The sequence below is a fragment of the Hemicordylus capensis genome, chromosome 1, assembly GCF_027244095.1.
Source record: "Hemicordylus capensis ecotype Gifberg chromosome 1, rHemCap1.1.pri, whole genome shotgun sequence".
NCBI lineage: Eukaryota > Metazoa > Chordata > Lepidosauria > Squamata > Cordylidae > Hemicordylus > Hemicordylus capensis.
In genome coordinates this window covers 11,997,355-12,020,221 of record NC_069657.1, presented here as the reverse complement: position 1 = coordinate 12,020,221, position 22,867 = coordinate 11,997,355, and the positions used below count along the sequence as shown (strand labels likewise).

Below are 22,867 nucleotides of genomic sequence, written 5' to 3'. Positions count from 1 at the left end.
TACAAGCTACCTGTAGCCCAAATTGGTGGGACCATAAAATTGAAAAAGTTGTAGAAAATGAAGATGCAAAAATATTATGGGACATCGAATACAAAAAGACAAACATCTGCCACCAGATATAACTGTAGTTGAGAAGAAAGAAAGAAAAGTTAAAATAATTGACATAGCAATACCAGGGGATAGCAGAATAGAAGAAAAAGAAATAGGAAAAAATAACAAAATACAAAGATCTACAAATTGAAATTGAAAGGCTGTGGCAGAAGAAGACCAAAATAATCCCAGTGGTAACTGGCACCCTAGGTGCAATTCCAAAAGACCTTGAAGAGCACCTCAACACCATAGGGGCCACAGAAATCACCATCAGCCAATTACAAAAAGCAATTTTACTGGGAACAGCCTATGTTCTGCAATGATAGTTATAATAATAACAACAGCAATAATAACAGCAACAACATTGACAATAAAATCCAGCCATCCCAGGTCCTTGGGAAGGACTCGATGTCTTGATAAAACAAACCAGTCAATACCACCTGTCTGACTGTGTAAACAAGAACAACAATAATCAGAGGAGGAGGAGATAAACATGAAGGAGTGGGCTTGTTCTCTGTTACTCATGTGGGCAGGATTAGAACCAAAATCTCAAGGAAACAGATTTAGGCTAGACATTGAGAACAATTGCCTAATTCTTCAACTGTGAAATAGTCCATCTCATGCAGTGGTAGCTTCTCTTTTATTGGAGGATCAACCTACAGCACGTTCCTTACAAGATAAAGCTACAACAACTGGGGCCTTTTAATTTAGGGGGAAAAGATGACTAAGGGGAGACATGATAGAGGTCTATAAAATAATGCATGGTGGGGAGAAAGTGGGGATAGAGAAGTTTCTCTCTGGCTAGAACCAGAGGTCTCCACCACTAGAACCAGCCAGGGGGTCATCCCATACAATAGTTTGCGGGGAAATTTAGGACCAGCAAAAGTAAGTACTTTTTCAACACAATGCATAAATCAATGCATAATCTGTCACAGGATGTGGTGACCTGGTTGGCTTTAAGAGGAATTTAGATAAATTCTTGGAGGACAGGTCTATCAATGGTTACTAGTCTGAGAGCTATAGGCCACCTCCAGCCTCAGAGGCACGATGCCTCTCAATCCCAGTTGCAGGGGAGCAACCACAGGAGAGAGAACACACACATACCTGTTGCCTGTGGGCTCCCCAGGGGCATCTGGTGGGTCACTGTGTGAAACAGGATGCTGGACTAGATGGGCCTCCTTGGGCCTGATCCAGCAGGGCTGTTCTTATGAGGGATGTTGTGCTGGGGCTGGATAGGGCCAGCTGCTCCTCCCTCTGCTAAATAAGAGTACCACCACTTTAAAAGGTGCCTCTTTGCTTTGTTAGCAGGAGCTGTAGCAATTTACTGCACAGAGCAGGGATTTGGGACCTTTTAGGCTCCTTCCAGCTCTAAACTAAATACTTTGATTCTATTCTATAATCTGCTTATCCAAGGTTACATGCAGCCTAGTGACAGAAAGCAATTGCTACAAGTTAATGAGTACACTGGCAACAGGACTGATTGTGTATTATTCAGAGCTGGAATGGCTCTTCCACGAACGGCCTGCTCTAACTGTGTAGCTCAGTATTGTCAAAGATAATATTGATATGATTATTAAGATATTGATGGGCAAAGACTCTCCAAGGTTTCAGGCAGAGTCTTTTGCCACTCTGCTTGGAGGTGCTACTAGAGAGTAAACCTGGGACCTTCTGCATGCAAGCATGCAGTACACTGTGGCCCCACCTCCTCAGGTTAATGTCTTACAGCACTCACATGCAGTCACCCGTCCCAATACAAACTGAGGTGGATCCTGTTTAGCAAAGGGGATGATTCATGCTCGCTACTGGCTTCACCCACCACTTGAGCCACCACGACAGCCGGCCTTTGCTTCTGCTGCTTAGCATTTACAGAGCAGTTCTGCAACCTCATTCGTGGCCTTATGTGATTGTGCTCAGGTCTCACGCCAGATCTGCTAGGTAGGCTAATACTTCATTTCTCTCTTCTGCAAGCAAAGAACCAAGGTTGCAATGAGACAGAGACTTGCCCATGGTCACACAATGGAAAATGTCCCATGTGGGCATTGTGTAGACTTGAATACACATTTTCTGCTTTCAGTGCCGAAGCAGAGGAGTAGCCGAGGTGGGTGTGTTCCTTCCCCTCCAGAATCCTATAGAGACAATCCTAGGGGATATCATGAGCAGCCACAAACCCATAACTGCAGAATGACTTCTGCTGATATCGGCAGCTGAGGCTCTGTTTGAATTCCAGAAGGGTTAAAAAACCTCCAAATTCTATTTATTTATTTGTTTTTTATTATATTTCTATCCTGGCACTCTTCCTCCAACAAGCCCAGAGTGGTGTACATGATTATGTCTTTCCTTACAACAACCTTGTGAGGCAGGTTAGGCTGAGAGAGAAGTGACGGGCCCAGAGTCAACCAGTGAGTTTCATGGCTCCACAGGGATCCGAACTCACCTCTCCCCAGTCCTAGTCCAACACTCTAAAGCAGTGCTGCTATGGGAGTTGTAGTCCAAAACTGCTGGGGGGGCGCGCTAAGTTGAGCAAGCCTGCTCTAAACACTATATTACACTGGTTCTCAAAATAGCTCAATATGGCCCATACCAAGATCGTACCTGCAACCTTGGCAATGTTCTAACACACTCTAACCAACGTTGCTAACTGGCCACTTATCATTTCTCCCAAAGGAACTTTTCTGACTGGCGGGCGGGCCCATTTTCTAGCTATTTTGTTATGGTTTGTTCTAGCATGTTTCGACTGATTTTACATTACTGGGCGGTGTTTTCTCTGTTGTGTGCTGCATTCTGGAAAGGTGCAAATAAATACTTCAACTAACCATGATGGAAAAACTTTGTTGCAGCTCAAGCGCCCTCATAAGAACATAAGAAGAGCCCTGCTGGATCAGGCCCAAGGCCTATCTAGTTCAGCATCCTGTTTCACACAGTGGCCCGCCAGATGCCGCTGGAAGCCACAGGCAGGAGTCGAGGGCATGCCCTCTCTCCCGCTGTTACTCCCCTGCAACTGGTACTCAGAGGCATCCTGCCTTTGAGGCTGGAGGTGGCCCACAGCCCTCCGACTAGTAGCCGTTGATAGGCCTCTCCTCCATGAAGTTATCCAAACCCTTCTTAAAGCCATCCAGGTTGTTGGCTGTCACCACATCTTGTGGCAAAGAATTCCACAAGTAGATTATGCGTTGTGTGAAAAAGTACTTCTGTTTGTTGGTCCTAGATTTCCCGGCAATCAATTTCATGGGATGACCGCTGGTTCTAGTGTTCTGTGAGAGGGAGAAGAATTTCTCTCTCTCCACTTTCTCCACACCATGCATGATTTTATAGACCTCTATCATGTCTCCCCGCAGTCGTCTTTTTTCTAAACTAAATAGCCCTATGTGTTGTAGTCTTGCCTCATAAGGAAGGTGCTCTAGGCCCCTGATCATCTTGGTTGCCCTCTTCTGTACCTTTTCCAGTTCTACAATGTCTTTTTTAAGATGTGGTGACCAGAATTGTATGCAGTACTCCAGGTGTGGTTGCACCATAGTTTTGTATAAGGGCATTATAATATTAGCCGTTTTATTTTCAATCCCCTTCCTAATGATCCCTAACATGGAATTGGCCTTCTTCACAGCTGCCGCACATTGAGTCGACACTTTCAACGAGCTGTCCACCACGACCCCCAAGATCCCTCTCCTGGTCAGCCACCGACAGCTCAGATCCTATCAGCATATACTTGAAGTTGGGGTTTTTTGTCCCAATGTGCATCACCTTACACTTGCCAGCATTTGCCACTTTGTCGTCCACTCATCCTGTCTGGAGAGATCCTTTTGGAGCTCTTCGCAATCCCTTTTGGATTTCACTACCGGAAAGAGTTTGGTATCATCTACAAATTTGGCCACTTCTGCTTCCCCCTGCTTCTAGATCATTTATGAATAAATTAAAGAGCACCAGTCCCAGTACAGATCCCTGGGGGACCCCACTTCTTACTTCCCTCCCACTTCTTACTTCGCTCCCTTCCCTCCTTACAGCCCTCCCAAGGCAAAAGCGCAGCCCGGGCGCTTTTGTGTGTGTGTGGCGGGGCGAGGGGTTGGTTTTGTTTTAAGTTTTATTGTGTAGTCGGCTGGCAATCCCTCTTGGTCTCCAGCCCAGTGGAAAACTACCCCAGCCGATTCCTGCGACTCCTGGTGTGCGTCTGGCGGGCCACTGCGGGGAAGGAGATGGGCCTCCTTCGGCCGGATCCAGCCGGGCTGTTCTCATGGGTGGCGGGGCGAAGAGGCATGAGCCGGCTGGCAATACCTCGCGCGCCCCGTGCCCGGAATAGTTTTGCCTGCCGCGCCGCTCACGCTGCGGCTGCGTTATTCCTTCCCCGGCATTTGGCAGCGCCACTATCAACAGGAGGGTGACTCCCTCTGCGAAGCAGAAGGAAACTGCTGCGGTGCGTTGCGTACGAGGAGGAGGAGGAGGAGGAGGAGAGAAGCCCTTGCAAGAGCCAGCCGAGGCCACGCTCCGCCCGCGTGGCTCGAGAGCAGGGGGAAAAACAGGCGCTGACTGAGTAGGGAAGCGGCAGCACCAAGTTCTCCCCTCCCAGGGGCGGCTCCTGTCCCGCTCGCCTGGTGCTAGGGGTGGCCGGCCTCCTCCGTTGGCAGAGCCAGCCGGCCACTCCCTTCTTGCTCGGAGGAGACGGCGAGGAGGGCTCTGCTGCTGCAGCCCGTGGGGCGGTCCCCTTCTTCCTCCCTCATAAAGCCCGGCAGTTGGGCCCTTTCTCCCTCACACTTTCCCCCGCCGTCCGCCATGGAGATCTGCTGGCCGTGCCTCCTGGGGTGGGTCACCGCCCTTTCCCTCTTGGGCTATCTGCTCAGACGCTGGTGGCGAGCCGACGGCGACTTAACTTTGCTGTGGGCGGAATGGCGAGGCAAGAAGCCTGGTAAGGACCAAACTAGGAGGGGGGGGGAGGTATGTGTGCGCGCGCGCGCAGAGCTCCCACTTCGCCCTCTCGCATCTCCCCTAGTTCTCATCTCTGCCCTTGCTTTGCCCCTCTCCTCGTGTGGACGTGGCAGCTTCTTCTCTTCTCTCCTCTCCCCCCCTCTCCACGCTTTTCGGAGGCTGAGCCTCTCCGAACTCCAGACGTGCTGGGGGCGAGTGAGGCTGTCCCGCCGCCCAAGTTGGGGCGCCCCCGGCATGGCCTCTGAGCGAACCTGCCGCGCGCGCCCGGTGTCTGCTGCTTCGCCCTGTTTTTTGCAAGGAAAAGTGGGACAGGGGACAGGAGTCCTGCTGCCCGTGGGGCATTTGGGGCTGGAAGGAGGGAGGCTCTGTAACTGCCACGCGGTGTGGGTCGCGCCAGGCGGGTTCCTGAGGCGAAAAGGAGGAAGCCTCTTCCCCAGCACGCGCCGCATTCCTTTCGGAAGGGTAAAAGGGAACATTTGCGTAGCGGGGAGAACTTCGACAACTGCAGCTTTTCCCCAGCAGCCCTGGCACGAACTATCCCTCCCGCAATGCTCTTAGAGGCTCAGCTCCTGCTGTGAAACTAGCACTCCAGGGTGCAGAAGGTATGTGCTCCATCTTCGTCCTCCCACTACTACGTGACTCGGCCCCGTTGCAGTTCTCATTGTTCACTCCCCATCTATGAATTCTCGGCTTCTTCCAGGCTGTGGCCCAAGTTCGACTGGGCTGGGTCTGTGCAGCCTCCCCGCCCTGCCGCAGCATTTAGCCACAGATGAACAGTAGTAAGTCAATGCAGCCACAGAGTGGTCTGGTTTAGTTTCATTGTGGCTGATAAAACAGAGTGATTGTCCTGTTGGGTTTCAGCCTGCCAGCAGGCGTGTGATAGATTAAGTGCTGTCAAGTTGATGTTCACTCTTAGGGACCAAATAGATAGATTCTCTCCAGGATGATCTGTCTTCCACTTGGCCTTTAAGGTCTCTCAGTGGTGCATTCATTGCTGTCGTAATTGAGTCCATCCACTTTGCTGCTGCTGGTTGTCTTCTTCTTCTCTTTCCTTCAACTTTCCCCAGCATTCTCTTCTCGCTTGTATATGGTGGTAAAACAGGCTTGTCAAATCAAGCCCTGCTGTCACATAACCTGATCCTCTGTATGTGTGTTCATAGTTAAGAAGTCCCACACTGTTAAATAGAGAAGTTAAGTTTCTTCCAAGGAAGTGTGGGTAAGTTTGCAGTTCTGTTTTAACTAACCTGCAGTGCAGTGCTACAGTGTAGTTCATTTTCTATCATAATTGACATGGATTATTTTTTTGAGCGCTCGAGTACTATAAAATTTTCTGGAAATGAATAACTGAAAATTTATTATCCTCTGTCCCTAGACTCTCAGTGGCCAAGCTAGTTGAAACTGGAATCTACATTCCAGCACTGAACAAATCTGGACAAAACACACCCAATGGGGATGGGAAGCAGAACTATTTCAGGGGGATGGGTAGGCAAAGGCTGCAATCCTATACCCACTTACCTGGGAGTAAACCCCATTAAATTCAATGGGACTGACTCAATCAGGGGACAACTGCTTCACCTCCCCCCGCCAACACCCATGAATACATTGCTATATTTGTCTTTAATAACCATAGTAGTGTATACGAAGGGGTAGTTAGGGTGTGTTTTAAGGGGAAATAATTTATGGATAACCCATTCCTGTCCAAAGAGATTTTTAAAATGTAGAGTGTGTGTATGTGCTGTGTGTGTGTGTGTGTGTGTGCGCACACAGACACACACACACCCCTGACTGAGGGGAGGAATCTAGAAACAGCAAAGTACCATTGGAGCAAATGCCAAAAGCATATGCCAGAAGCTTTGCAAGCATCTCTGAAAGACGCAGTGTTTGCTTCTGTTCTGCCCTTTGAAGCAGTTATTCACATGCTGAGTATTGTACTGGGACAGACATCATCGGCCTGTACAACTTGTGACCAGCTGAGCCAAACACAGTTATTCAGCCACATATTGTGCCTTGCCAGGTGCTTGACCCCTGCCTTTGTTCTTGCTCTCCCAGGCAGGCAGCAAAAGCTAGAGGCATACCGAGTCTCCCTGTAGGCCTGCCCTAGAACTTGAATGTGCCTGGCCTCCATCGTGCCTGAGCAAGGATATATACTTTTCAAATAATGCCGGGTATTTAAAGAGATCTGATTAGCGTTTTGATAAAAATGATTTTGCTCGGTCAGGCCCAGGGTTTAGCCAGGTGCCCCATTTAGCTCTTACTTTGACAGGGAGTGCGTTTCATAGCCCTGAGGCAGCCACAAAAAAGGCCTGGCCCCAAGTCGCCAGCAGGTTACATAACCACTTGCCACTAGGCAACCATAACCGGACCTCCCCAGACGATCTTAACAGGCGACAGGTTCATGACAAAGGAGGTGTTCTCTTAAGTACCCTGGACCTAAGACATTCAGGGCTTTATGGGTAATAACCAGCCCTTTGTCTTTCTCTCAGAAACATATCGGCAGCCAGTGCAGTTCTTTTTAAATTTGGTGTTATATCATCCCTTCAGGTTGTCCCAAAGGCTAACTTGGCTGCCACATTCTGTACTAGTTGTAGTACACGGACTATGTACAAAGGCAACCCCATGTAGGGTGCATTACAGTAGTTAAGCCTGGAGGTTAGCAGCATATGCCACTACTGTTTTAAGGTCATTTACCTCCAGGAATGGGTGTAGCTGACGTATCGGCTGAAACTGATAAAAAGTGCTCCTGGCCACTGCCTCAACCTGAGAGATAAAAGAGAGTTTTGGATCCAGGAGCACTCCCAAGCTATGTACCTGAACTTTCAGGAGAAGTGTAACCCCATTGAGAATAGGCAGATCTAAACCTTCTGGCAGGTCTTACCCCCCACAATCGGTACCTCCATCTTATTTTGATTCAACTTCAGTTGATCCCTCATCCAGCCCATTACTCCAAACAGGCATTTAGGGAGGTTGTGCCATTTCCTGATGAAGCTGATAGGGAGAAATAGACTTGGGTGTCATCAACATATTGATGACATTGACACCCTGCACCAAAGCTCCTAATGATCTCTCAGCGGTTTCATGTAGATGTTAAAGAGCATTGAGATGGAGCCTTGTGGAACTCCGTACAGTAACTCTCGATTTGCAGAGCAACAATCTCCAAGTGACACCATCTGGAATCTTGTTGAGAGATCCAACAGCATCGGCAAAGTCACACTCCTTCTTTCGATAACCAATTGGAGATCATCCATCAGGCCGACCAAGGCCATCTCAACCCCATAGCCTGCTCGAAAGCCAGTTTGAAATGGGTCTAGATAATCGGTTTCCTCCTGGACTGTCTGGAGCTGAGAGGTCACCACCTTCTCAATCACCTGTCCCAACCATGGGAGATTACAGATGGACCTATAGTTGCCTAACTCTGAGGGATCCAATGTCGGTTTTCAGATATGGTCTAGTGATACCTTTTTAAGACAAGAAGGCATCCTACCCTCCCTCAAAGAAGACCCTCTCTGGCAATCTGATTGTTAGATAAAATAAGCCAAGCTGAGCAAGCTTCAAGAGAGCAGGTGGCAGGATGCATAGTCTGAAACAGCTTGTCCACATCCTCAGGAGTCACAAACTTAGTGTGATCCAGTCTGACCACATAAGAGGACCACAGTTAAAACATAAAAATCAGATTAAAATACCCATAAAAACACACTAACTAACTAAAAAGCTTGGCTGAAGAGATGTGTGTCCATCCACACTTTACCTTTGACCTAATCACCATTGATATGGATGGAACTTCAGTTAGTCATGTCTTGGCCAAGTTTCAATAGGACCTGGTCTGGATGTTGTGCCATTGTGTCTTGCATCCACCCTGTTTATATCTGCACCTTCAAGAGATGCCAGAAGCTATGGACTGGAGCAGGACAAGAAGTTGCCGTCCTGGGAAGGGGAGGGCAAAGCAGGAGTGTTTGAGGACTAATATGCTTCCCTACTTCCTGTTCTTCTCTTACGTTTGTGATTTGCACATTTTTCTTGACCACAAAAGGAACAGTCTGTACTATACACAAATCCGAATGAAGAGACAGACTCTGTTCTCTGACTTACAATCTCAGTTACCATATTTACCCGAATCAAAGACTACTCTGAACTTAAGATGACCCTCTTAAAGCAGAGGTTAAATACAGGCTATACCTCCATTTACTCAAAAGGAGCAGGACTCTGAATACAAGACTACCTCTAATAGTAAAAAAGTGGGGAAAAAACTAGTCTTGGATTCAGGGGGGAAGCAATACTGCTAACTGGGCAAAGGGGCATCTTTCAAAGTCCTGGCTCTCTTACATTTATTTAGCAGGAGGAGAGCAACTGCCCCTTTTCATTCCAGCACAATACCCCTCCAGTGGGTTGTTGCTGGTCTGTCTTTTTAGACAGATCCTGCCTCTGATTGTGCCACCACAGAGCCCTGTGGTTTTCTTGGTAGAATACAGGAGAGGTTTACCATTGCCTCCTCCCACGCAGTGTGAGATGATGCCTTTCAGCACCTTCCTATATCGCTGCTGCCCAATATAGGAGTTTCTCAGCGGGGAAGCAACCTGCATAGAGAGCAGGAGGCTGTTGGTTCGAATCCCTGCTGGTGTGTTTCCCAGAATATGGGGAAGCTCCTATATCGGGCAGCAGTGATAGTGGATGGTGCTGAAAGGCATCATCTCACATTGTGTGGGAGATGGCAATGGTAAACCCCTCCTGTATTCTACCAAGAAAACCACATGGCTCTATTGTCAACAGGAGTTGACACCGACTTGACGGCACAACCTTTCCTTTCCCTTTCTTGCCTTTGGAGGACAGGGAACCACCTCCTCATTTGCTATATAGAGCATGCTGAGAACCTATTTGTGGGGAGTACTTTTTCACAGAACACATAATCAACTTGTAGACTTCTCTGCTACAAGATGTAGTGACAGCCAACAACCTGGATGGCTTTAAGAGGGGTTTGCATAATGTCATGGAGGAGAGGTCTATCAGCAGCTACTAGTCGGAGGTGGCTATAGGCCGCCTCCAGCCTCAGAGGCAAGATTCCTCTCAATACCAGTTGCAGGGGAGTAACCGCAGGAGAGAGGGCATGCCCTCCACTCTTGCCTGTGGGCTTCTCAGGGGCATCTGGTGGGCCACTGTGTGAAACAGGGTGCTGGACTAGATGGGCTGCCTTGGACCTGATCCAGCAGGGCTGTTCTTATGGGGTAGAAAACCAGTATAAAGATATTCTAAATAAAAATAAGAGTAAATACTCAAGGGAACTGGAAGGAAAAAAGGAGGCGCAGGAGTTCAATATGAGAAGGCATGAATGGAATAATGAACAAACTATATAACATTTTACATTTGGTTGGCGCCAGACTAACCTTCTCTTGCTAGTGGTAGGATCGAGATGCGGCCTCCCACCTGTTACATTCCTGTGTTTAGTGATGGAAACCTCTGGCCTCTTCCCTTATCTCCAGAGCTGCAGGGCTTCTGACACTTAACTTTCAGCAGCATTTGGCATGGGATGGGGGGGGGGCAAGCTGCTTGCAGCCGATGGGTGTGGCTGGGTTTCTCTTCCACTTATCTGCTCCTTCTCAGTATTGCAAAGAACCCTTCTGAACATTCATCTCCTAACTGAGCAAAGAGGCACCTTTAGAAAGTGGTGATTCTCTTTATTGAGCGGGGGAGAGCAACTGGCCCTATCCGTCCCCAGCACAGCATCCCTCCAGTGGCTGTTGCTGGTGTCTATCTTAGGTTTCTGTTTTAGAAGGTGAGCCCTTTGGGAACAGGAAGCCCTTTTATTTATTTTATTTATTTTATGTGTGTATGTCTTATCTAAACCGCTTTGGGAACTTGTTGAAAAGTACTATATAAATATGTGTTGCATTCGCAGTCATCGTTTTTGACTTGACATCACCTTGTCCCTTCCAGCTGCCATAAGACACTATATGCATGCAAGAAAATTATTATTGTTGTTGTTATTTACATTTTATATCCCGCTCTTCCTCCAAGGAGCCCAGAGCGGTGTACTACATACTTAAGTTTCTCCTCACAACAACCCTGTGAAGTAGGTTAGGCTGAGAGAGAAGTGACTGGCCCAGAGTCACCCATCAAGTCTCATGAGGCTGAATGGGGATTTGAACTCGGGTCCCCCTGGTCTTAGTCCAGCACTCTAGCCACTACACCATACTGGCTCCAAGCACTGCTGGATCAGGCCTTAGGCCTCTCTAGTCCAGTGCCCTGTTTCTTCCCACCAGATGCCTCTGGGAAGCCCAAGAACCAGACAGTAGAACAGAAGCAATTGCTTTTTGAGCTAGCTGAAGGTGACCAGGACTCAGAAACACACGCAAGCCTAGCCTCATTTTTAATTCATTCCCCTTGTAGCCCTCCACACAACCTTGTGTGTATTCACTGCTGCTGACATGCTGCTCTTCACTCTTGCATGCAACAATATTGCTGACTAAATTTGATTCAACATGTGATGTTGACAGTTTTAAATAAAATTCACAAAACCACCGATTGGCAGCTGGGGTAAAGTAAGGCAGTAGGGCCTTGTATATTTCAAAAACAAACCGAGCAAACGTCTACCTACTAATGCAGTGTTTCCCAACATTTTCCAGTCTGAGGCACACTTCCCCCCTCCAGCGGCAAAGCTGCTGCGTGATTGTTTTATGTTGCTGTTCTTCTTCCTCCAGCCCAGCAGTGTGTGTTTCTGCTGGGCTCAAATAGCTCTAAGGGAGAGAGTCAGCTTCAAAATGCAGGGAGTTTAAACTCCCCACTTCTGGAAATGACTCAGAGCAAGCCAGCATGGTGCACCAGCCTATGTTCTGCGGCACACTGGTTGGGAAACATTGACCTACGGCTCCATCTCTGGTTGCTAAAGAGAAGCCTAGAGTTAAGAAAGCAGTTCGGAAAAAGAAGCTTGGCTTGTGAATTCGAGAATTGCCATGACCAGAGTGCTCTTTCTGCTTCTGTAGATACTGCAAGGTTGATAGCCAGACTAAGTTTGTGAGAGGAGAGCTGGTCTGTGAGAGAGGAGAGCTGGTCTTGTGGTAGCAAGCATGACTTGTCCCCATAGCTAAGCAAGGTCTGCCCTGGTTGCATCTGAATGGGAGACTTGAGGTGTGAGCACTGCGAGATATTCCCCTCAGGGGATGAAACTGCTCTGGGAAGAGCAGAAGTTTTCAAGTTCCCTCCCTGGTTTCTCCAATATAGGGCTGAGAGAGATTCCTGCCTGCAACCTGGGAGAAGCCGCTTTCAGTCTGTGAAGACAATACTAAGCTAGATAGACCAATGGTCTGACTCAGTATATGGCAGTTTTCTATGTTCCTAAGTTACTCAGTAGTGCTACTCAAGGACTGCCTAACTTCAATAACTCGAGAGTAATTTAGTTTGGATGTCAGCCACTGTGTGGAGATGGTGTTTTGCAATTCAGGCCGGTGAGAGTGATCTGCACAAACTACCGATAGTTGGGTTGTCGAATGTTTACTTCCTTCTGATGCCTCTGATAAACAGGTCAGCGTTGGCTAGAGCAGTTCAGACTGGAGAGAGTACATTCAATAATAAAACCACCTTAGCACAATAATTGCTTGCTGCTGCTTGAGAAAAATAATTGTGTGTGTGCATAAATTCACCAACTGAAGTTGCTCTAATAAAAAGGTACCCTTTCAAAGTATGTTGTCTCTTTTACTCTTGGCAGAAAATGAATTACCTGGGAAAGTGGTCTGGGTGACGGGAGCATCCAGTGGTATTGGTGAGGAACTGGCCTACCAGCTGGCCAAGATCGGATCACTGCTTGTGCTTTCAGCAAGAAGAGAGAATGAACTGGAGCGAGTGAAAAAGAAGTGTCTTGGTAGGATTTCATTCTTTTAAAAGCTTGTGGTGTTATTGTTTTTAAAAATAATGGCTCATATACCACACAGTGAAATGCGGGCGGTGGAGCTGCTGCCCACGTTGCTGTGTGTGTAACCACTGTTGGGGCTGTTGTGGAACAGAGCAGTTCTGCTCTGACTTAAAGTAGTGTAAAAATGCAGTTGTGCAATGCAATTCCCAGTTTCCAATGCAACTCTGCACAATTGAGCAGTTTGGTGTAGAACTGCTCTGTTCTGTGATAGCCACAATAGTGATTATACAACACAGCATACAACACAGCAGCACAGGTGGGTGCTTCACCACCCACATTTCACTGCATCATGTGCGAGTTGATATTTGTGTGTGTGTATCTATTTTTTTGGCACATTTTCTATACTGCCCCATTTACAAATCTCTAGGTGGTTTCTAATCAAAAACATAATACAAACATTTTAAAAAACACAATTTAAAAAAATAGATTTAAAACTCTAAATTAAAAGCCTGATTAAACAGGTATGTGTTTAGATTTTTTTTCTTAAAGACATCCCACTACTACTATTCACGAAGTATTCATATACTTTCATGAGAAACCTATACACAGGACAGGATGTCACAGTCCAGACGGAACATGGTGAAACAGACTGGTTCCGGATTGGCAAGGGAGTCAGACAAAGCTGTCTACTTTTTCCTAATTTATTCAACTTATATGCTGAACATATACTGAGAGAAGCTGGACTGGAAGAAGATGAGCGTGGTTTTAAAGTTGGAGGAAGAAGCATCAATACCCTGCGCCACACTGATGACACCACTCTGATAGCTGAGAATGCAGATGATCTGCAAGTTCTAGTAATGAATTTCAAGGAGCACAGTGGGGAAAAATGGGATTACGACTAAATGTAAAGAAGGGGCCATGGCCCCTTCGAGAGCTAGACTGGGGCTGGCACTGCATTCGCAGCGCAGCCTCGCGGCCCCAACACATACCCCACGTCTGATGTCAGGCGTGGGGGGGTCACACAGCTCCCATTCGGGAGTTAAATGGCCGCTGCGTTCACAGTGTGGCCAGGAGCGGCTCCTCGCTGCCTTTAAGGGAAGAGCCGGTCCTTTAAGGCAGGAAAGAGCTGCTCCTGGCCGCATGGCGAATGCAGCGCCGGCCATTTAACTGCCAAAGGGTCTGCGCGGCCCCTTCGGCAGCTAGTCTGGGGCTGACGCTGCAGTTGCAGCCCAGCCAGGAATGGCTCTTCCCTGCCATGCTGCGAACGCAGTGGCCACTTAACTCCCATACGGCCCCCTCTCGGAAGCTAAACCAGCACCCTTGTGTCTGATGTCAGACACGGGGTGTGTGTTGGGGCCGCGAGGCGTGGCCCATGATTGGGCGCAGCCCGGGCTATTTAAACCTGTTCGTCCAATGGTGGCTTGTCTCCTGAGAACAGCCCTGCTGGATCAGGCCCAAGGCCCATCCAGTCCAGCATCCTGTTTCACACAGTGACCCACCAGATGCTGCTGGAAGCCACAGGCAGGAGTTGAGGGCATGCCCTCTCTCCTGCGGTTGCTCCCCTGCAACTGGTATTCAGGCATCATGCCTCTGAGGCTGGAGGTGACCTATAGCCACCAGACTAGTTGCCATTGATAGACTTACCCTCCATGAATTTGTCCAAGCCCCTTTTATAGCCATCAAGGCTGGTGTCTGTCACCACATTTTGTGGCAGAGAATTCCATAGATGAACTATGTGATCAACTGTGTGAAAAAGTACTTCCTTTTGTTGGTCCTAAATTTCCCAGCCTTCAGTTTCGTGGGATGACCGCTGGTTGTGAGAGAGGGAGAAAAATTATCTCTGTCCACACTCTGTATTCCATTCATAATTTTATACACTTCTAGCATGCCTCCCCATAGTCCCCTCTTTTCCAGGGTAAAGAGCCCCAGATGCTGTAGCCTAGCCTCATAAGGAACATGCTCTAGACCCCTGATCATGTTGGTTGCCCTCTTCTGCTACTTTTCTGGTTCTACAATGTCCTTAAGGTAAACGACCAGAACTCTACACAGCACTCCAAATGTGGCCACACCACAGAGTTGCATAAGGACATAATAATATTAGCATTTTTATTTTCAATCTGGTGAAATAAAATGATGCGATGCTGTTCCACCTCTCCACCCAGAATAGACAGGCACTCCCATGCCTGTGTAATAATCTATAAAACTAACAGAGGCTCACCTTTTGCTGTTTTGCAGTAGGACAGGAATAGAGATTTTCTGCCCATTGCTGCTATCTTTTCTCATAGGAACATAGGAAGCTGCCATACACTGAGTCAGACCACTGGTCTATCTATCTCAGTATTGTCTTCACAGACTGGTAGCAGCTTCTCCAAGGTTGCAAGCAGGAATCTCTCTCAGCCCTATCTTGGAGATGCTGCCAGGGAGGGAACCTGGAACCTTCTGCTCTTCCCAGAGCGGCGGCTCCATCCCCGGAGGGGAATCTCTTACAGTGCTCACACTTCTAGTCTCCCATTCATATGCAACCAGAGCAGACCCTACTTAGCTATGGGAACAAGTCATGCTTACTACCACAAGACTGGCTCTCCTCTCCCACAAGACTAGCTCTCCTCTCTTGCTTTGTTTTAAACACAAGGAAAGTTTAAAAATTATCCTTTCCCCTCATCCCACTTCTTTCCATGCTGGTGGCTGACAAATGATAAAGCAATACATAATTTTCCCACTTTAATATTTATACTGTGTTTCTTGGCCTCCATGCTCTTTACTTTGTAGGACTTAGTCCATACGAATCTTGAAATGGTCTCTGTAGTTTCAGAAAAATTCTGCTTCAGTGGAGCATTAAGCTAGCAGCTGAATCATGCTAGAATGTTTATCCAGTTTAAAAGTTGGGAGGTACTGAACCAGGCCTGCTTTTATGGGTGGCTCTGTTCTTGTCTGAAGCAATTCAAGTTAGCAGTTTTGATGAATCGATGTGAGGATTTTGCTATTCATTTCGAGTTTAAAATAAATAGCAAAATCCGTTTTGTGCATATCCCTATCAGCAAGGGAAAGACAGGCCTTCAAAATGGCCCTCAAAACATTGAAACAGAGTTGTTCTGTTTCAAGCTTGAAATAGGACCTTTATTTAAAGGATGTTTTGTTTTGTGTTCAACATGACATGTTTTGACATTGAAACATTTTGCACAGCCCTAGAGCAAATTCTGATTTCCAGTATCGGACTTCTCACAGTGAATCTTGTTTTATTCTAAACCAGGAGCCTAGAATGTTGCACCTCACATACAAAGGCCAAGCCAACCACACAGAATCCTGATTTCATGCAAGGTCTGAAGTATAGATTTTAAGGGTTATATTACATCCAGACATAATTTTTTAAAAGGTTATTTTATTGAGACATTTAACACAAGAGGTTCTCAAACTTGGGTCCCCAGATGCTGATGGACTGAAATTTCCAAGTTTGAAAACTCCTGGTATAATGAAAGGGGTTTTTTTTTGTGTGTGTTTAAAGTAAACCCTCCATCTGCCTTCTGTGGCCCTGGATTATAAAACTCCAATCAAAAATCTAAGATATTGTACTGTATTAAAATGAAATAAATGTAACTAGCTGAACCTGCACAGAGCATCTGTGCGGTAGTTTACTTCCTTTTTGGGTTTAGTTGGGAGAATTCGTTTGGCTGGTCCTCCCACAGCACTCGAGCTCGCTCGGCCCCCCTCGCGCTCGCTCGGCCCCCCTCGCGCTCGCTCGGCCCCCCTCGCGCTCGCTCGGCCCCCCTCGCGCTCGCTCGGCCCCCCTCGCGCTCGCTCGGCCCCCCCTCGCGCTCGCTCGGCCCCCCTCGCGCTCGCTCGGCCCCCCTCGCGCTCGCTCGGCCCCCCTCGCGCTCGCTCGGCCCCCCTCGCGCTCGCTCGGCCCCCCTCGCGCTCGCTCGGCCCCCCTCGCGCTCGCTCGGCCCCCCTCGCGCTCGCTCGGCCCCCCTCGCGCTCGCTCGGCCCCCCTCGCGCTCGCTCGGCCCCCCCCCGCGCTCGCTCGGCCCCCCCCCCGACCCCCTCGCGCTCGCTCGGCCCCCCCCCGACCCCCTCGCGCTCGCTCGAATCATTGCTTCAGGCATCTGCACGGCTCCGGACGCCTCCAGACATAGTCCTCAACTCGGTCGTCTGTAAGCGAATTATATATATAGATAATAAATAAATTCCTTAGAGAAATTATCTGTATTGTTTCTCCCAATGGCACCTCCAAACTGCAAAACTCTTTCTTAAAGAAGTGCTTCTTCGCTGTGAACTCCACCGCCCATTGAGATAATCAGGAGAGGTCCGTCTGCATTTGCCACCGGCTCGTCTGGTGGCTACTCAGGGACGGGCCTTCTCCGTTGCTGCCCTGAGGCTTTGGACCACGCTCGCTGCTGAAATATGAGCCTCCCCATCTCTGACAACTTTTAAAAAGGCAATCAAGACACATTCGTTCATCCAGGCTTTTAATTAGATACTGAGGCTATTCTCATAACTGGCCAAAATCGCGCTAAGGGCGCCTAGCCCGATTTTGGCAGAACGTGAGAACTACCGGGTTCGCAGGCGAGGTATTTGTTTTTATTTGTTGTTGTTGTTGTTGTAAACCACCCAAATACTTGTGTTTTGGGAGTTATACAAATAGGCGAATAAATATATAATAATAATAATTTAACTTTAATTTAAGTTTCTTAAGAACACAGGAAGTTGCCTTATACCAAGTCAGACCATTAATCCATCTAGCTCAATATTATCTGCACTGATGGGCAATAGCTCTCCAGACAGGGGTCTTTTTCAGCCCCACCTGGAGATGCCGGGGAGTGAACCTGGGACCTTCTACATCTAAAGCAGATGCCCTACCCCACTGAACTTGTGGTGGGGGTGAGCAAGAATCCACATAACACAAGCAAGCCCGGCTTAGGACCGGGTTACCTGAGATACCTTCTTGCCCCATATGTTCCAGCTTGGACCATATGATCTTCTTTGGAGGCTCTGCTCCGAGTGCCTGTGCCAGGCGAGGCGAGTGGCTACTAGGGTGAGGGTCTTTTCGGTGGTGCACCCCGTTTATGGAACAGCCTCCCTAGTGAAGTTTGCCTGGTTTCATTACTTAGTTCTTTTAGACACCAGGTAAAGATAGTCTCTTTTAAAGAACTATTTAAAAAAGAATTTTAAAATTATTTGTATTGTTCTTGTGTGTTGTTTTGTATTTTTACTTGATGTTTTATGCTGTGTCGTGAGCCACCCAGAGAATAATTTGTTACGCGGTGGCTAAGAAATAAAGTCTATTATTGTGAGCGGCTGAACTGACCGTTCTGAAGGCAAGGGGACAGCCCATTATTTTGACTGGAATGTCCACCTCCCTGGCAGTGTTCCCCCTAAGGCGTATGTGTGTGCACATGCTCACACGTTTTTGATGTCCACTCAGTTAATTTTTGCTCTAGCTCAGGTTGATTCAGAAAGGCCCCATTCGGAATGTGCATACGCTCCAAATCTCATTCTGCACACAGATGAGAAAAATTAGAGAGAACACTGCCGTCCCCTTTAGAACACTGTGGATTCATCTGGCCTTGGCCCTCTTTTCCGTCAGTTGTACACTAGAATGCAAACATCTTAAGCAACAATATCTAAAGGATTGGTTAATGATTAAATCTCTATGCACTCTTCATAAGCCAGGTAGGCCTGAACCTTGTTTTTCCCCCAGTGGTTGAGCAAATGTGATAGAACTGTCCGTTTTGTAATGCAGCCTTCTCATGGTGTGCCTGCTACATTTCACCCAGATATTGCCCACCATTGTGAACCTGGAAGTAATGACCCTGTCCAGATGTATCCTATTTGGTTTGGTTCCAAAATACTCTTCTGGGAAGTAGCTCCAAGTATCCCTTCCGCCCCATCAGTCCATGTTTTATGAAAAGGAAAAATGCACACACAATTGGGTCAGGTCCTGGTCATAGGGATCCACCAATTGAAGCTTAGCCGCCATTTGTGGTTACCACCAATCCCCTTTCTTCCCTCGGATCCTTTTATGGCAATCAAGCAGAGGGCTTAGGAGAGAAGCAGGTCTTCTGTCACTTGCACTGAGAGATGGAGAGGGCAAGACACAGCAGGGCCCCTCTCCTACTTCTCAGTACGGATTCCTGCTGTTTCTTACCTTCTCAAAAAGGGTGGTGGAAATGGATGAGGAGATCGGCATGGTGCTGGGTATCCTACTCGCCAGAGGGCTGGGGGCACTCTCCACTTGCAAGTGGATCTATAGTTGCCTGCCTTTGCAGTGCCATTTTCCAGGTCAGGTTCTGCAAGGGACAAATGCCTAGAACTCTGAAATAGTTTGGTTCCTGGCGTGGGAAAAATATCCCACTCTGAAATCTGTTTGAGTGGAGGCCTATACCATTTGCTGGAAATTCAGATAAGAACTTTATTTGTTTAACGGCATGTCGGGAACTCCCTCAAAAGGGAGTCACACCAAAAAGAAGGATGCAGTAACTAATATAATAATTCTGACATCATAAGGCAGAAACAGCATAAGGAGAGGTAGTTAGTCCAATCACAGAGCATAGCATCAGTGGCCAATCAGGGAACTAGTTAACAGTTTCATTGAATACAGCAACGTATTAACCATGTGCAAAAGGAATAACCCAAATATGGTTATTACATTCATTACAGCACTTCTGTAAGTATGTGCAACTTCTGTAAGTACGTGTAACTAGTAGTACGTGCACAGGCCAAGACCCGCCAAGACCTGTTTGCAAGTGGATCTATAGATGCCTGCCTTTGCAGTGCCATTTTCCAGGTCAGGTTCTGCAAGAGACAAATGCCTAGAACTCTGAAATAATTTGGTTACCCATTAACAGACCAGTACAGAGTACAGATCAATGCTTTGATTAGGATGGCTATACAGGTGAAACTCGAAAAATTAGAATATCGTGCAAAAGTTCATTAATTTCAGTAATGCAAATTAAAAGGTGAAACTGATATATGAGATAGACGCATTACATGCAAAGTGAGATAAGTCAAGCCTTAATTTGTTATAATTGTGATGATCATGGCATACAGCTCATGAGAACCCCAAATCCACAATCCCAGAAAATTAGAATATTGTGAAAAGGTTCAACAGTCTAGGCTCCAGGTGTCCCACTCCAATCAGCTAATCAATCCATAACACCTGCAAAGGGTTCCTGAGCCTTTAAATGGTCTCTCAGTCTGGTTCATTAGGAATCACAATCATGGGAAAGACTGCTGACTTGACAGTTGTGCAGAAAACCATCATTGACACCCTCCATAAGGAGGGAAAGCCTCAAAAGGTAATTGCAAAAGAAGTTGGATGTTCCCAAAGTGCTGTATCAAAGCACATTAATAGAAAGTTATGTGGAAGGGGAAAGTGTGGAAGAAAAGGTGCACAAGCAGCAGGGATGACCGCAGCCGGGAGAGGATTGTCAGGAAAAGGCCATTCAAAAGTGTTGGGGACTTTCACAAGGAGTGGACTGAGGCTGGAGTTAGTGCATCAAGAGCCACCACACACAGACGGATCCTGGACATGGGCTTCAAATGTCGTATTCCTCTTGTCAAGCCGCTCCTGAACAACAAACAACGTCAGAAGCATCTTACCTGGGCTCAAGAAAAAAAGAACTTGTCTGTTGCTCAGTGGTCCAAAGTCCTCTTTTCTGATGAGAGCAATTTTTGCATCTCATTTGGAAACCAAGGACCCAGAGTCTGGAGGAAGAATGGAGAGGCAAACAATGCAAGATGCTTGAAGTCCAGTGTGAAGTTTCCAGTCTGTGTTGATTTGGGGAGCCGTGTCATCTGCTGGTGTTGGTCCACTGTGCTTCATTAAGTCCAGGATCAACGCAGCCGTCTATCAGGAGATTTTGGAGCACTTCATGCTTCCTTCCGCAGACGAGCTGTATGGGGATGCTGACTTCATTTTCCAGCAGGACTTGGCACCTGCCCACACTGCCAAAAGTACCAAAACCTGGTTCAATGACCATGGGATTACTGTGCTTGATTGGCCAGCAAACTCGCCTGACCTGAACCCCATAGAGAATCTATGGGGCATTGCCAAGAGAAGGATGAGAGACATGAGACCAAACAATGCAGAATTGCTGAAGGCCGCTATTGAAGCATCCTGGTCTTCCATAACACCTCATCAGTGCCACAGGCTGATAGCATCCATGCCACGCCGCATTGAGGCAGTAATTGCTGCAAAAGGGGCCCAAACCAAGTACTGAATACATATGCATGCTTATACTTTTCAGAGGTCCGATATTGTTCTATTGACAATCCTTGTTTTATTGGTTTCATATAATATTCTAATTTTCTGGGATTGTGGATTTGGGGTTCTCATGAGCTGTACGCCATGATCATCACAATTATAACAAATTAAGGCTTGCGTTATCTCGCTTTGCATTTAATGCGTCTATCTCATATATCAGTTTCACCTTTTAATTTGCATTACTGAAATTAATGAACTTTTGCACGATATTCTAATTTTTCACCTGTATATAAAAATCATTCCCCACTTCACACCCGGTCCACGTCTGAAGAAGACGAAGTCCTGATAGTTACGGGTTCAGCTCTGGCTGCCATCTTGGAAAAATGGCTTCCCCTCCCCCGCTTTTTTTTTTTTGCATCTATCCCACAAACCATTGCTCCAAGGAAAAAAATGTTAAATATGAAAATTGCAGAGCATCAAATTCTCTATAAAAGTGTGGTATTCAATGTAGAATTCAACCAATGGCTTTGCCGTAAAATGAAGGTTTTTGTGGAACGCAGCTTCATGGTGACTTTGCCATCCCTGTTTTTTGTCTGTAGCTCACTTAGATCAACTTTTCTTGCAAAAACGAACTGAAATATAAGGTAATTAAAGAGCATGTAACTTGCTGTCAGTCACAAGGGCATGTTTCCCAATCCTTTTTTGCTAAGCGATTCATGGAACTCATGGAGGATAAAGTGCATGCAGTTAGTGAAACATGCCTCCTACATACTCATTTCCACACCTCCCAATTTGGTATTCCCATTAGGCCTAATCCTAATGGGAACAAATCTTATTTCACAGCTTGGTTTTTACTGGGAATATCCAGTTAATAACTTTGCTCAGGACATCACCTTCATCTAAATCAGAATGTTGTAGGTCAGTGGCAATACTGGACTATATATACGGTATATTTTCTTGTTTCAAGTTACTGCAGATGTGTGGTTGTGTTGTTCTGGTCAGTATCATCTTCACCTGCTTAAGACAAATCTGGTGGGTTTGCCTTAAGACATAGCTCTCTCTCCATGGCCTTTGCAACACTTCAATCCAATTTTTCTACAGCTGCATCACAGCCCACATCCTTTTGAGCAATTGCATATAACTGCAGGAGAGCGTCTGGAGCAAGTGGTTTGAGCATTGGCAGTCTTTTTTTTTTTTTAATTGCCACACCACTGCTGAACTTGTTGGTGCACTCGAATGCATGCTGGCATGTGTCTTCAATACACATGGAAATAATGTTTTGTGTTAGTACTTCCATGAATCATTCCATCCAGGGATTAGAGGTATGTGCCACCACTTTCCACACATCCACAGAACATCACAGGGCGATAGCAGTGCTGTTGCATTCCATTGGTGGCTTATATCATCAACATTTGGTACTGTGTCTTGATGTAAATAACAGCCATCCAATTTTTCATAGGTTTTGTGCTGGGTGTGGCTGATACTTGCAGTACTTTTTATCTGATGGAATTAATGCTAATCTTTCAGTCCCCATATGTAAAACACAATGTGGTACTGTGCATACAATGTGATGAAATGTATTCAGGCCATCAATAGTATTCAGGTACTACTGGTTGTTTCGGTGAAATAAATTTGAAATGTTTCAGCCATAGGGAACAATGGGGAAACTCAAAACACCCCATTGTTCCCCATGGGTAGCTCCTAGGGACACCAAAGTGGCTTGTGTGGTAGGGTATGTTGGGTGCTAACTAACACCCAACACACAAAAGAAATGGGTAAGTGGGTGATTTTAACAATTTTTTCCTCCCAAAGTTTAAAAGGTTTTT

General features: G+C 46.9%; 1 protein-coding gene across 2 annotated transcripts in view; it reads left to right on the top strand.

The window, feature by feature from the left end:
• The first annotated feature begins 4,462 nt into the window (after positions 1–4,462).
• Positions 4,463–22,867, top strand: part of DHRS7 (dehydrogenase/reductase 7) — a 36,558-nt gene continuing 18,153 nt past the window's right edge. Inside the window, exons 1-2 of one of the 2 annotated variants that reach the window (XM_053271011.1) lie at positions 4,469–4,984; positions 12,698–12,850. In XM_053271011.1, the coding sequence (XP_053126986.1) occupies positions 4,852–4,984; positions 12,698–12,850 (286 nt within the window). In that variant the 5' untranslated portion in view covers positions 4,469–4,851. Of the gene's footprint in view, positions 4,985–12,697; positions 12,851–22,867 lie in introns of both variants that reach the window. The other variant, XM_053271020.1, reaches the window with a different exon arrangement.